Source organism: Natator depressus, chromosome 17 (genome assembly GCF_965152275.1).
Source record: "Natator depressus isolate rNatDep1 chromosome 17, rNatDep2.hap1, whole genome shotgun sequence".
Taxonomy (NCBI): Eukaryota; Metazoa; Chordata; order Testudines; family Cheloniidae; genus Natator; species Natator depressus.
The window spans coordinates 2,311,829-2,326,876 of NC_134250.1; the positions used below are offsets into that span (position 1 = coordinate 2,311,829).

The 15,048-nt window shown below is 41.2% G+C and overlaps 1 protein-coding gene across 1 annotated transcript in view; it reads left to right on the plus strand.

Moving 5' to 3' along the window:
- Positions 1–15,048, plus strand: part of TAOK1 (TAO kinase 1) — a 107,119-nt gene that overhangs the window by 52,109 nt on the left and 39,962 nt on the right. The window contains exons 3-8 of the mRNA XM_074974721.1: positions 2,044–2,115; positions 7,569–7,670; positions 9,949–9,994; positions 10,824–10,920; positions 11,764–11,877; positions 13,703–13,794. Coding sequence (XP_074830822.1) covers positions 2,044–2,115; positions 7,569–7,670; positions 9,949–9,994; positions 10,824–10,920; positions 11,764–11,877; positions 13,703–13,794 — 523 coding nt within the window. The remainder of the gene's footprint in view (positions 1–2,043; positions 2,116–7,568; positions 7,671–9,948; positions 9,995–10,823; positions 10,921–11,763; positions 11,878–13,702; positions 13,795–15,048) is intronic.

Below are 15,048 nucleotides of genomic sequence, written 5' to 3' on the forward strand. Positions count from 1 at the left end.
ACGGGGACTCATGGACCAGTCAACCTAACTTCAGTATCTGGAAAGATACTGGAACAAATTATTTATCAATTTGTAAGCACTTAGAAGATAATAGAATTATAAGAAATAGCCAACATGGATTTGTCAAGAACAAATCATGCCAAATGAATACCATTTCCTTCTTTGACAGGTTTACCGACCTAGTGGATAGGGAGCAGGGAAGGTGTAGACGTGATGTGTGTTGATTGTATAGTAAGGATTTTGACATAGTTGCATATGACGTTCTTATAAACAAACTAGGAAAATGTCATCTAGATGAAATTTCTATAAGAGGGGTGTCAAACTGGTTAAAAAAATGATTACAAAGATGAGTTATTTTAACGGTTTGCTGTCAGACGGAGAGGATTTATTTAGTGAGGTCCTGCATGGGTTTGTCCTGGGTCTGGTGCTTTTCACCATTTTCATTAATAACTTAGATAATGGAGTGGAGAGCATGCTTATAACATACGAAGATAACACCAAGATGAGAAGGGTTTGCTAGCACAAATTAGAGAAAAGGATTCGAATTCAAAAAGACCTTGACAAATTGGAGTATTGACCTGAAATCAACAAGGTGAAATTCATTAAAGATAAGAGCTAAGTATGAAGCTTAGGAAGGAAAAATCAACACACAAAACTAAACGGGGAATTGCTGGCTAGACAGTAGTACTGCTGAAAAGGATCTGGGAGTTATAGTGGATCACAAATTGAATGAGTCAACAATGTGATGCAATTGTGAAAAAAGGCTAATATTATTTTGGGGTGTATTAACAGGAGTATCACATGCAATACACAGGAAGTAATTGTCTTGCTCTCCTCAGCACTGGTGATGCCTCAGCTGGAGTACTTTATCCAGTTGTGGATGCCACACTTGAGGAAAGATGTGGACAAATTGGAGAGATTCCAGAGGAGAGCAACAAAAATGATAAAAGGTTTAAAAACCCAGACCTTTGAGAAAGGGTTAAAAAAACCTGGGCGGCGTTTAGTCTTGAGAAAAGAAGAGGAGGGAGGACCTGATAAGTCTTCAAGTGTGTTAAGGGCTGTTTTAAAAAGGATTGTGATCAATTTGTTCTCCACATCCACTGAAGGTAGGACAAGAAGTAATGGGCTTAATCTGCAGCAAGGGAGATTCAGGTTAAATATTAGGAAAAAAAACTTTTAACTGGAAGGATAGTTAAGTTCTAGAATAGGCTTCCAAGAGAAGTTGTGGAATTCCCATCATTGGAGGTTTTTAAGAACAGGTTGGGCTAACCTGTCAAGGATGGTCTAGGTTTACTTGGTCCTGCCTCAGCATGGGGGGCTGGACTACATAGCCTCTTGAGATTCCCTCCAGCCCTACATTTCTATGATTTTATAAGTTGTAAATAATGCTGGACAAGAAATGCAAGAATCAGAATTTGAAAATAAATGTATGTTTCTTTATGGCAAACACCTTCATTTATGTGATCTACTTTGTATCACATTCCACATTTATCTTCTCCCTGCAGCATCAGAAAGGTGTCCAGTATTTGCAGCTGATGTCAGAAATATCAGAGTAATTTTGGCCATATGATATTGCAGTATGTTCCCTTCTGTTTGGAGTGGAATGGGAGAGTGGGACTTGATTTCACTTGTTCAGATTACTTATGGCAGGGCTGTGGGGAAGGGCAGAGGTTGGTTTAGAGATGATCTATTCTACTTCTTAAAATCAGAAAAACCACATTTACAGAGATGCTCTTTAGTCTAGAAGTAACTTACAGAGAGCTGATGGATGCAGACAATAGATGGGATGAGTTGAGAATCATGTCCCACAAATAGGAGTGTGATTTTTTTTTTTTGGATTTTTTTTTTTATTTAATTCAGTTTCTGAATATATCCAACATTCATCACCTCTAGTGAAATGTATTATTTTAACTTTCTATATCCAGGCTAACTATTAAATGGATAAAGCCTTTTCAGTACTTCTATTCCAATGAGAATCATTCTGTGTTTGTTTTATTTTCTTTATGATACGAGATATTAATACTTCATATTTTAATGTTACAGGCACGTGATGTGCGCACCAATGAAGTGGTGGCCATCAAGAAAATGTCATATAGTGGGAAGCAATCCAATGAGGTATGTGGAATATCTTGTATATTAAACCCATATTGCTGTGATACATGCTGACTTGAATTAATCCAAGCTGTCCTGAGGGAGAAACTTTATATAATAGTTAAGATGAATCGGGGCATTGTATAAACAGAATAAGTTTCTTTGAGCATTTTCAACATGCTTCTAACTAGTCCGCTCCTGGCATGTTATGCAGGATTTATTTCACTCAGCCAGGAAGAGCCATGTTTTATGGAACTGCATAATATGTAAGCAAAATGGTAAAATAAAAAATAGTGTGTATCAAGAGCGACAGGATTCAGACTTAGTAGGAAGCTGAGTTGCCTTTTTAGCCTTAAATGTTCCATTCTGAATTCCATTTAAAAAAACCACCCTGTTGCTTGCTAGATAAAGGCTTGCTAGGAATGATAGCAATGAATACAATAGAGACATGGACTCAGAAGGATGCCTGCCTATTAAATGTAATAATAGCAGATCAAGCCAGAATTTTTCCTTTTCCTAAACGGTCTCTGCTGAACAATATAATTTTGAGGATCTTGAAAGAAAGAATGAAAAAGAGAGAGAATAATAGGAAATATGATAAAGCAGCATAAATGTGGGGAGATTCTCTGGTCTGTGCTTAAGATAGACTTTTAAGAGCCATCAATAAGGCTAAACATTAAATATTTTAATGGCATCCCCAGATTTTTTTCTTTCTAGAACACTCTAGCAGAGATCATTAGCTTGTACTTTATGTGATTCTGAAGCTCTAATTTAGAAGCTTGAAAAGCCATGGATTGGAGTTGACTAGCTTGGTTGGAATGCTTCCTGATAGTGAAATCTATTAGGTTATGGAATAGTTTTATAGAAGTAGTACAAGTGCTGTTGCCCAACAAAGTCAGAAAAAGATTGTTCCTTATACTATGTTCTCCTGTGCTTTAAGCAGTCCTGCACTGGCAAAGGGATGGATTAGCTGGCCTGACCTAATAGCGCCTAACGTTTTAGTTTCCATGAACAGACCTAGACTTTGCCACCTGTACTTTGAAGAATTGAAGTATTCATTTAATTCTTTAGCAGTTTCTGATACCTGTCTCTCCTAACCAGCCTCGAATCCTGATTTCATAGCCAAACTTCCTATGTTTCTTTTTTTACTCTGTTACTGCAGTAACTTGTTTACCTGTGTCCTGATGAAAGTATAATTTGTACCTACTTCTTGTCCTACTGTTTTTAATTACAATGAACTATAAATATTCTGTTCACATGAATGATGTGAACTGTTCATGCTTCAGAAATAGGTTCTGATTGTCGTCAATGGATGTGTGTTTCTTTATTTTGAAGAAAAAAGTCAGTTAAAACATTTTCTATTTTGCTTTAAACAAAAATTATTTGAAGGAAGGTTTGCTCAGATTGTAATCTAGCCTATATACGGCAAATCTCTTCAAGGCACTACAGTATCAGTTATGCATTCCTTTGTTTTTAATGGGATTTTCTCATTGGCTCTGGCAGAGACCATCTAAAACAGGAGCATGCTTTGTTCCAAAACTAAATTGAGGGGCCTCTGAAGTATGTGGTGCTGTGCTCTTGATTTGTTACTAGGGCTTGTCTACATGGGAAGATTATACTGGTATAACCTAAAGTGTGAATTTAAACCAATATAGTTATACCAGTATAACCTTCCATGTGGACATTCTTATATGTGCTTCATTTTGTTTTTTAGATGTAGCTTTTTTTTTTACTTGAAAAGGGGTTTAAGCTAAACCAAAAAAGCCAATCTTATACTGCAATAAATGTGTCCATATGTGGTTTCTAATGATATAACTCTACAAGTATAACTGGTAAAACTTCCATGTGTAGACAGACACTTGCTTAGTCAATAACCTGCCTGGACTGACCCTGTTTTTGCTGCCTCTGGAAGCGCAGAACTGACTAGCTGAATACCAGTTGAGGTAGAGTAAAAGCTCTGTTATCCGGCTCTGTACCAACTGGAAAGCTCTCTAAACCGGCATTTCTAATCTTTATAGAAAGTCCGGTTTATAGTCCAGTTGGTGCGGGGCTGGCAGGCTCCTTATCTGGCTCTGCGGGGCTCCCCGGAAGCGGCAACATGTCCCTGGTGCTCCTAGGCGGAGGAACGGCCATGAGGGATTCAGAGTGCAGGAGGGGGTGCAGGGTGTGAGCTCTGGGATGGAGTTTGGGTGCGGGAGGGGGCTCAGGGCAGGGAGTTGGGGCGCGGGAAGGGTTTTGGGGTGCTGGATCCAAGGGGTGCCCACCTCAGACGGCTCCCCACAAGCAACAACCTGTCCCGGCCGCTCCTAGGCAGAGGCGCTGCCAGGTGGTTCTGCACGCTGCCTCCGCCCGCAGGCGCCACCCCAGCAGCTCCCATTGGCTGCGGTTCCTGGCCAGTGGGAGCTGCAGAGCCAGCACTCAGGGTGGGGCGGGATGGAATGCTGCTTTTATACCTTGGATTCATCAGTAATGTCAACTCTGGCCTTCTTTAATTGTATTAGAGGACTTCTCAGGGGTCCCAAATGTCTATTGAAGCCCTCACTCCTTCGCTGAAGAGACAGGGTGGTTGAATCATTAAATACATCCCTCTCTGAAGAGTGTGTTAAGCAGGAATGTGTAAGTAAGTGTTTACAAAAGCTAGCAAAACAAGTTGTAATTAAGCTGATTAAAACGGAAGGACTGTTGCATGGATGTAATTCGTAAAGTCCTGTGTATAAAAAAAGCCAGAATGGCTGAGAACTTAACAATTGGACATTGACAGACCATAAATCCCAGTGATGACTGAACATGGTGATATTCTAAACAAAAAGAGCTCTCAGCCGGGCTTGTAGCTGTTTCCATCGCTTCTCGCTGATTCGACAGACGCTCTAGGTTTCAGAGTGACGTTTGGGTGTTTTGTGTGTGCTAATTGCACTGATTTCTGTACAGGGGGATTGTGCAGGTATATGCTGTTGTGAGGTGCTGTGTGTGTTGGGCGGATTTATTGTGTATGCTGCCGCACAAGTGTAGCATTTGGGCCAAGTTATCCACCATCTGTGCAGTTGCTCTCATACAACCAATGAAATTGTTGCATATAACTTATCTGTAGAATAAGGGTTATGATTGGTCGTTACCTCTGATATCACAACGGTCTAGTATGCTTGGCATGATGTTGTGACCTTGGTGAAACCTTGTTCTGGGTGGAGTTAAAATCTCATTGAGATAAAATGTGAACTCGCCCTAAGAAAATGCTCCTATCGTTCTTGGTTCCTTCTGCATTCAGAGAGATTGGACTTTGTACGTTCCTTATAAATAAACAAAAGGACACCAATGGTGTAGAGACTTGCTGTAATGTGGCTGTACATTGAATGGGTATAACTAGTTAATTCAAAATGGCTGAGAACTTAATTGGATGGTAACAGACTGCTAAATCCACTGATTATTGAACCTGGTGTTATATGCTGAGCAAAAAGAGCTCTCAGCCATGCTTGTAGCTGTTTCCATCGCTTCATGCTGACTCAACAGGCATTCTAGGCTCCAGAGTGACACACAGAGGAACAATCCTGGATTCTGATTAGGTAGATCCTATCCCACTCCCCTTTCAATTGTTCAGGATTCAGTCTCCTTTAGTCTCTGTTTCTGTGTCTATCTTTTATGGCCCTCACTTCTGTAGTATTTGATCACACTTGTTGATGTTTAATTAATTAGTTTCCCCTTCACCACAAGGTTTTCACAGTAGACAAAATCTGAATTTTTGATGTGAAAAGCAAGAAAACACATTTTTTTGACAAAACTTTCAAACTACCTTTAATCCTTATGTCTGAACAAAAGAGAGAATGAGCCCATTTTTTTTTTCCCCTTTGCAGGTCACCTTTACTTTCTAAATTAAATACGATGGTTTTTCTTTTCAATTTGAACTTTACTTGAATATAGAGTGACAGTTGGACAACTCTGTGCATAGGTGATAAGATGGAACTGTTGGCATGAGGTGTAACTGTACAAAGTCATCGTGTAAATAGAAGACTCAAAAAATGTATTTTTCTGGTCTTATAGGTATTCTCTCTGTTCATGGTGTGAAAGGACTCTTTTTGAGCCTGGATTTTATATTGCTGGATTTTGTAAAACTGTATTTGTATTTTAGGCCTTGTGTATACAATTCCATCTTGCATTGGTCCTAGAAAAGGTATTGGACCTGAGGGCTGATAAGACCCAAGAAATTGGAGAAATTCCTTCTGATTTTAATATGAGGAAGATTTTTCTGCTTCTGACTAACATCAGAGCTGTTGTTTTTTATAATTTATTTGTGTCAATGTTAAAGGGACACTATGACCTTGAAATCTAGTCAGTTAAAAAACTGAGTGAAGTATCTTCAGGTGCTAAACTCATCCCTCGGTGTCCTTGCCCAATTTTATTTTTCAGTCACATTTTCCTAATTTTTTAATGCTTTTAATTTTTTTTAATGCAGTGACAGTAATGTGAGATGCAAAGTGGGTGAGGGAGTAATATCTTCTATTGGCCCAGCTTCTGTTGGAGAGAGAGAGAGAGAAACTTTCAACCTTACACAGAGCTCTTCCAAGAAGAAGAGGAGCTCTATGTAAGCACGAAAGCTTTTTCTCTCACCAGTAGAAGTTGGTCCAATTATCTCTCTCATATCCTGGGACCAACAAAGCTACAACACTACATACAGTAATGTGAGGTGTTACTTTTAACAATATCAGATAGACAATTTGAAGACTGAAAGTAATCTTTACATTGGCAGCGTCCCTTTAAGAATATATTGTCATAGAACTTAACTCTGTTTTATATTGGGGTTTTTTGCTTGTTGAAAACTCTTCACTGACCAGTAAATAAGGTAATTTAAACTGCTATATGTAAAGATTGAAAGTGATAAAGGAGAAATGATATCGAGAACATAGTCAAAAAGTTGGTGAGTAGCAAATTAAGGTTGTCCTGAAGTAATGTACTTACTAACAGGGCTGGGTCTTTACACCTCCCAGACTGGCTTTAAGGCAGCTGGTAGTGACAGAAGGTAATGGCAGCTATCCTGACCTCCTTCAGCCTGGTGTGTATGTTTGACTGGCTGGGAAAACTGTGTTTTCTAAGAAGGGACAACTTAATTTTTGGAATATGAAGTGTGAACTCCGCAGGAGAACTCAGATATCAAATGTTGTGGTGTTGCGTTCTGCATGTACGTGTATAAAATATTACATTAATTGAGAGATCTTTGCCGTAAAATCAAATTCCTTAACATTTTTATTCTCTGGATAACTAAAATGGTAAAATATGATACTTTCTTTATGCAAAGTTGAGCAGTGTAAGTCATGGTATTAATATAACTTTTTTTTGAATTTCAAACTTCAGATATTTTGAGGAGGATACAGATCTCCCCCTGCCCCCATTCCCCGTTTTATCTTGGTTAGGTCATTTTTTCTCTCTCTCGCCCTTCTTTTAAGTAACAGTTTTGTAAAGTTTCTTCCTATTCCTTTTCTTTTCCACAGAAATGGCAGGATATTATTAAGGAAGTCAAGTTCCTACAAAGAATAAAACATCCTAACAGTATAGAATACAAAGGCTGCTATTTGCGTGAACATACAGCATGGGTAAGCTGCTCTCCACTCTGCACTTCTCTTGTTTTGATTGAGGGCAAATTTAAGTAAACACATGTCTCCAGCTGGCTATAGGGGAAGACCCCTAAAATCTCTGTCTCCTACATAGAGTGATAAGGAAAAGGTGCAGTCCCCAAGATGCTTAGAAATGTGCAGCCAGGCTCAGTGGATTCTGTGAGCCATGTAAGGCAAGTCCAGAGACCCTGCAAACTTTCTCCTCCCTTTCTGAAAGGGTATATTGATATTAGTGCCCATAACTCATTTCATTGCTGGGTTGTTAAATAAAAACCAAGTACTTGGCCACTTGATTCTTGCTTGGAGGAGAGGAAGAATGCATTTCATTAATTTTCACTGCATTGGAAAAAAATATGGCAATTTTATTTACTAACAGTATATCGATGTCCCAGTGAGTTTATTATCTGTGGTTCAGTGTTTTACATTTTGACTATGTTCCATATATAGCTGATTTATTCTTTTAAATGGATAGTCACATTATTAAATTGATTTTTAAAATCACTTACTGTTTTATCACAGATTTTTTTTTTTTTTAATTCTCCCCATTTGGACAGTCTAATTTACTTTTACCCATTTTATGCTACTTGTTTATTTTGCCTTTTCATTTTTACACCCTTTGGATGACATAAGGCTGAATAATCAGTTTCACTTTCTGGCTCTATGCACAATACCAGTGGTCCCCCAACTGTGGGGCATGCCCCCTAGGGGCACAGTGGGGCCCCAGACCTGTCCCCACGGCAGGTGGGGAGGGAGCGCTACCCAGTCCTGCTCTGCTCCCAACTCCACTCTGGCCCTAGCCTCAGGTCTAGCCCCAGCCTCGGCCACAGCTCTGCTCCTGGCTGTGGCCCCTGGCTCTTACCTTGGCCCCGCTCCCAACCATGGCTCCTAGGGGGGCACAGGCCAGGTAAGAAGGGTGTGAACAAAAATGTTTTGGGACCACTGCGCTAGACTAGTGCTGCAGTGTTTGGGTTACAGTCAAAAAGCCTTTCTTTATTTGAATTGCTCATTGCATATCTACATATATATATCTACATATATATATAAAAATATATCTACATACAGGAAGAAGTTGCACTAAGAAGGACAACTTCAGTGGCACATCACACAGTTCATTGATAAAATTGCAGTAGTTCAAATTACAAAACAAGTGTATATTAAATTATATTAATGTGTAAATACTATTCATAAATCAATATCCATAGTACTATAAGACCTAGACAATATTTTTTTAAGTTTTTGAGAAATCTAATTATAACACAATTAATCTAAATACAAATAAATGGTTAGCCATAAATGATATGATAAACTTATTGAATATAATTTTCACATCCCTGAGAAGTAATTATGTACTCTATTTATCTCTTTTATATGTAATTTGCTGTGGGCACTATTCTGCTCTCTTTACTCTGTGTGATTCCTTACAAAAAGAGCAATTCTGGTCATTTCAATGGGAATTGTTCCTATAGTATGGTACTGCTCAACATTAGCAGGGGTGGTAGAATAGGGCCCTATGTTAGGAATAATATTAGACTGTTGTATCATCATATTTGGAAGCTGGTATTCTCCAGTTAGACCTAGTCTACACCAGGAAAGTTTGGCACATGTAGCTAAGATGCTATACCAGCAAGTCCACCTAGTGTAGATGCAGTTTATACTGACAGAGCTTTTGCTGGGAGAGCTTATACCAGTGTCCTGAACAAAATAATCTATACCAGGAGAAGCACTTTCATACTGATATAACTGATCTACACTAGGGCTTTTGCCGGCATAGCATGTCTTTAATCACACCCTATTCAACATTTCTAAACTGGCAAAAGTATCTAGTGTAAACCTCACACCGTTCTACTACTGCTTTTATGTTCTAAGGGTACATCACTGAACACTACCCTTGCCATATATACAATAGGTAATTCCCTTTTCTTCTCTTTTTCTTATCAAAGATGTACAGTATAACTAATCTTGAGGGGAATTTAAATTCACTGGAATTTAAACAAAAATATGGAAACATAGCTGTTGGGATTGTTTTGTAAAATCTGGTTTCCCAACACCTAAATTATTTTGGGCCTCGGCTTATTTTTCTGAAGGTTTGTGAGATGATGGTCGTTTCAGCAGGAACATAAGGCAAACTCCTGTTGTAGGGTTCATAGTACATGAATGGTGCTGGATCACTAACTATTCACAAGCCGATGAAATCTAGTCACCATTTATTTATCTCTAGGTATTCTGTAATACATTATTTTGATTTCTCCCCACACAGCTTGTTATGGAATATTGTTTAGGATCGGCATCAGACTTACTAGAAGGTATGTCTCAAAGATTTCTTTGATTGAAACTGAGAAATTTATAATCCAACAGATTATGGATCAGAGTTGTTCTACAATGTTCAGTTATTTAATTTTTTTTTGGGGGGGGGGGATGTTACAATAGCTCAAAATTTTACATATCTACAGTATTTTTCTGTAGTGTATAGCTTTCCTAGGCACACAATTTGTCTTCTCTTACTATCTTTAAATAAGTCTTCAACCATCTGTTTGTATTCCTTGAATTTAAGATTCTCCTTTTATGCCGCTTCAGAGCTTAATTCTGCAAACCCTTGCTGTCAGGCACAATGCTTAGTGCCGGGGTAGTCACATTGACTACAGCGTCACTACACCCAGTAGCAAGGGTTTGCTAAATGAAGCATTTTGTTAGTTACCTTCACTTCCTGTCAAACTGTCTGAGATGAGCTACAGAGCAGTTCATTTGGCCTCTGGGAGAGTTCTGGGAAAAAAGTTGTGTTGTAATTTTTTTGTTGAGGTTCATTAATGGTAAATTAAATATTCATCTCAAATACCGTTGGTAAAATGGTTGAAAAGCTGACAAGAATTTAGATGTGAATTTAGCAGTATAGCCTTTTTTTGGGTAGAATGAGTCGCTGCTGTGTTACAGTTAGAGGGTTACGTCTGATTCCAGATTGTACAGTGTATTATCAACCACTTGTAAAGTGGGTATCCTCATGCAGGACACAGGCCTTGTAAAACTAGAACTTACAGTTTTCTAGGCCTGTGTTTACATTTTTGAAAGTATGCACTGAACGTTGTAAACTGCATTGTTTTCTTGAATAATAAATTTCACATGTACTCTTCCCTTAAGTTCATAAAAAGCCATTGCAAGAGGTGGAAATAGCAGCAATTACCCATGGTGCTCTCCAGGGACTAGCATACTTACATTCTCACAATATGATCCATCGGTAAGTACTTACAAAGTTACTGTGTCACACACTTGCAGGTAATTTATCTTGTTGATTGCAGCCTGATCACCCCAATGATGGAAATGACATTTAAAATTTGTAAGTAGAGTTGTTGGGTTTTTTTGCAGTGTACATATCTTCTAGAATTATTAATTCACAATAATTGTAAAATGCCAAGAAAATCCCTTTATGTAATATCTTTTATATCTGGTTTACTATAGTAGTGACTTGAATTTGCTATGCTTTTCCCTCTTGATATGGTAGAATTCAGTGGTGATGCTCATCCCTTGAAGCACAGAACACCAAAACTGACTAAGCACATAGGTTAGCTAAATAGCTTTTTGGCAACTTCAGTGTGAAAGTTACTTGGTATTTTTTTCCCATAAAGAAAAGTAATAACCCTCTTAAAAACTAGCTTTATGTGAATACACACACAGGGAAAAACGGCAATAAAGGAAGTCAAACAGTCTAAATAATTTTTTAAAAGATTCCTGTCACATTTTGGTGGGAATAAAATGAGTGAGTTATTGGAACTATTAAATTTTTTTGTAGAAGGTCTAAAAAGGGGAACTAGCCATCTCTTATGGTTTTGATGGATTGCAGTCATGGCATTTAAATAATTCTTGTTGCTGTTAGAAATCTAAATCACTGAAATCTAAAGTTGATTTTTTAAGACACTAAACTAGATTCCAAGATCAGGCATAGAATTAAGGCTAGGACCCCTCGTTACTGAAACTCTCGTACAGGGGTCAGTGTATTCTATAACTTGAACCTGTGAATGATGGCACACTCCATTCTGGCTGTTTTAGGGATGTAATAGTAATGCTTGTATTCCATAACCAGAGATATCAAGGCAGGAAACATCCTGCTGACAGAGCCAGGCCAGGTGAAGCTTGCTGACTTTGGATCTGCTTCCATAGCCTCTCCTGCCAATTCGTTTGTGGGGACGCCATATTGGTAAGAAAAGTTTTTACACACCTGTGGCTTCAAGAAGTAACATCTTTTGGTAGGCTATCTAATTTGTTTGGACCTTACTAAAATCCACTTTTGAGACAGTACAGTTCTGGTTAAATCAAAATGTACATTGCATAACATTAAGTGCTATGAAAAGTTTGATCTGTTCAGATTTTAAGGAAAGGACAGTTCAGTGCCCTCCTATGTGTGTATAATACTTTTATTTACTTTTCATAAATTGTATATACTTTGCTATTATATTTACCCTGACTGTAAGTAGCTACAGTGAAGCTCCTGAAGCAATTATGTGCATGCTTTATTCAACCAATACCATGATTTGAAACGTCAAACGTTCTCATGGCATCTGGCTGTTCAAATTACTAAAGAGGGTTTTTTCACAGGAAAGGCCAGATTGATTGAACAGAAATCTTTGCAGACATCTTCTGTGGTTTGATCTTCTACATCTAATCTGCAGTGTTTATACAGCTTCACTCGAAATTGCCTTGTTTTGTTACTCCCTTGGACGCAGGTGGCACTGGCCACTGTCGGAAAACAGTATACTGGGCTAGATGGACCAGTGTAGCTGTTTTTTATGTTCATGAGGTAGTTGCATCACCAGTTCTGGTTAGCCGGCTAGACGATTGGAGATATGGGTGGAGCAGGGAGTTGTAATGCTCGTAAATGTGAAAAGCTGGGTATAGGGCAAGAATGCATTGTGTAGGTTTCCCCACATGGCTTTGCCAGTGCGGCTCTACTGGTTGGTGAACTCCAGAATGCCAGACAAGTTGGGATCCAAATCAAGACTGAAGTGACCCAGGCATATGCCTGATATCCTGTGCAATGTTTCTTTCCATCTCAATACACCTCTACCCCGCTATGACGCCACCCGCTGTAACGCGGGTTCGCATACAATGCAGTAAAGCTCCAACACGCTGCTCTGAGCAGCGTGTTAAGGGTGCCGGGCCGGAGAAGTGGGTCTTGGGGGCGGTCAGGGGCTCCCCCACCCAGGCTCTGGGAGGCAGGAGCTGTAGGGGGGCACTTTTGGGTGCTCCACAGTCCCAGAGTGGCCCAGGGGATTAGCAGGAGGCCAGGAGGAGCCCACTCTGCTTCCCTCTCCCCGGCCCGAGCCGTGTCGCTAGGGGGAGGGGACTTGGGGGAAGGGATCCCCCCTGCGGTCACTGGCAGCGGCGGAAGCGGAGCACCCCGGCCCCAGCCTGCTCCACTCCGCCAGCTCCCAGCCGCATTGCTCCGCTTCCCACCGCAGGTGAGTGCGGGAACTTTCCCCAACTCCCCCCAGCAATGGGGCCGGGGCAAAGAAAGCGGAGCGGGCTGGGGCCACGTTGCGCCGCTTCCCGCCGCAGGTGAGTGCAGGGGGTGTCCTTTTCCCAACCTCCCCGCACTCACTGGCGGCAGGAAGTGGAGTGCCGCGGCTGGGAGCTTGCGGAGTGGAGTGGGCTGGGTCCGCGTTGCTCCGCTTTCCGTCACTGCCGGTGAGTGCCTGTCAGGGGGCAAGGGGTGTGGATAGGGGTTGGAGCAGTCAGGGGACAGGGAGCAGGGGGTTGGGTAGAGGGTGGGGTCCTGGGGGTGATTACGGACGGGGGTCTCTGGAGGGGGAGGTCAGGGAACAAGGAATGGGGGAGCCAAAGCAAGTTCGATATAACGCGGTGTCACCTATAATGTGATGAGATTTTTTGTCTCCCAAGGACTGCGTTATATCGGGGTAGAGGTGTAGTTCAAATTAGTCAATTTGTCACATGGCCAATTAGGTTGAAATGCTTATGGAGTATTGTAATGTAGAATTTTATGAGAATTTAATTTTATGTTTTAGGATGGCCCCAGAAGTAATTTTAGCCATGGATGAAGGGCAGTATGATGGCAAAGTAGATGTTTGGTCTCTTGGAATAACATGTATTGAGTTAGGTAAGCCATCTTCCTTTAAAAGTACTAGACTACCTGACAGATTTTCCTCCGTGTCCAACTTGTGGTGTAAATATTAAATTTCTACTGAAAAGAATGTTTAAACTTCATTCTGAGAGTCTGAATTGTTTAACCCTGGAGTGTATTGATCTGAGTTACCATGCAGGAGACTTGTGCTTGCTTCCTTGTTCTGATGGCTTTAGGACATGATCTTTAGAGTGAAGTGGTAAGTGCGATATTAAAAATCAAGAGTAAGTTTCCAGTTTCGTGTTAATTGAACTGGCATTTTCATTGCACAAAGGAAGAGATTATTATAGACAAGGAAAACAGCAAACCCTCTAGCACTTACAGGGTTTACTCTCGGTGTGGGGTCAGTTAATCTTTGAATGAAAAAGCATGATCCACACAGAGAAAAATGTAGAAAAATAGACCTTAAAGTACCAAAACACATATGGCTTTAAAAGTGAAAAGCAAAATGTTAACTTCAATATTCGTATACAGCGTAAAGTTTCCGTGAGGACTCCTATGTTAATGAAGCTTGGTTTAAACTAGGAGTGGGCAAACTTTTTGGCCCCCGGGCCACATCTGGGAATAAAAATTGTATGGCGCGCCATGAATGCTCACAAAATTGGGGTTGGCGGGTGGGAGGGCTCTGGATGGGGGTGTGCGCTCTGCGGTGGGGCCAGAAATGAGGAGTTCAGGGTTTGGGAGGGGGCTCCAGATTGGAGTGGGATGTGTGTGGGGGGTGAGGGCTCCAGCTGGGGGTCCGGGCTCTGGGGTGGGGATGAGGAGCTTGGGGTGCAGGAAGGTGCTCCGAGCTGGGATTGAGGGTTCGGAGGGCTGGGGCAGGGGGTTGGGGCGTGGGGAGAGGCTCAAGGGTGCAGGCTCTGGGTGGTGCTTACCTCAAGCAGCTCCCAGAAGCAGCAGCATGTCCCTTCTCTGACTCCTACATGGAGGCACGGCCAGGTGGCTCTGCATGATGCCCTGTCCGCAGGTACTGCCCCTGCAGCTCTCATAGGCTGCAGTTCTCCGCCAGTGGGAGCTGCGGGGGCGGCACTTGGGGCGGGGGCAGCATGCGGAACGGAGCCCCTTGGCTGCTCCTACATGTAGGAGCCGGATGGGGGCCATGGTGCTGCTTCCGGGAGCAGTGTGGAGCTGCCCCCGACCCTGTGCCCCGGCTGGAGCGGGGCAAGCCCCACACCCCGCTCCCCAGCAGGAGCTTGACGGCTGGCTGCATCCGGTCTGCAGGCCGTTGTT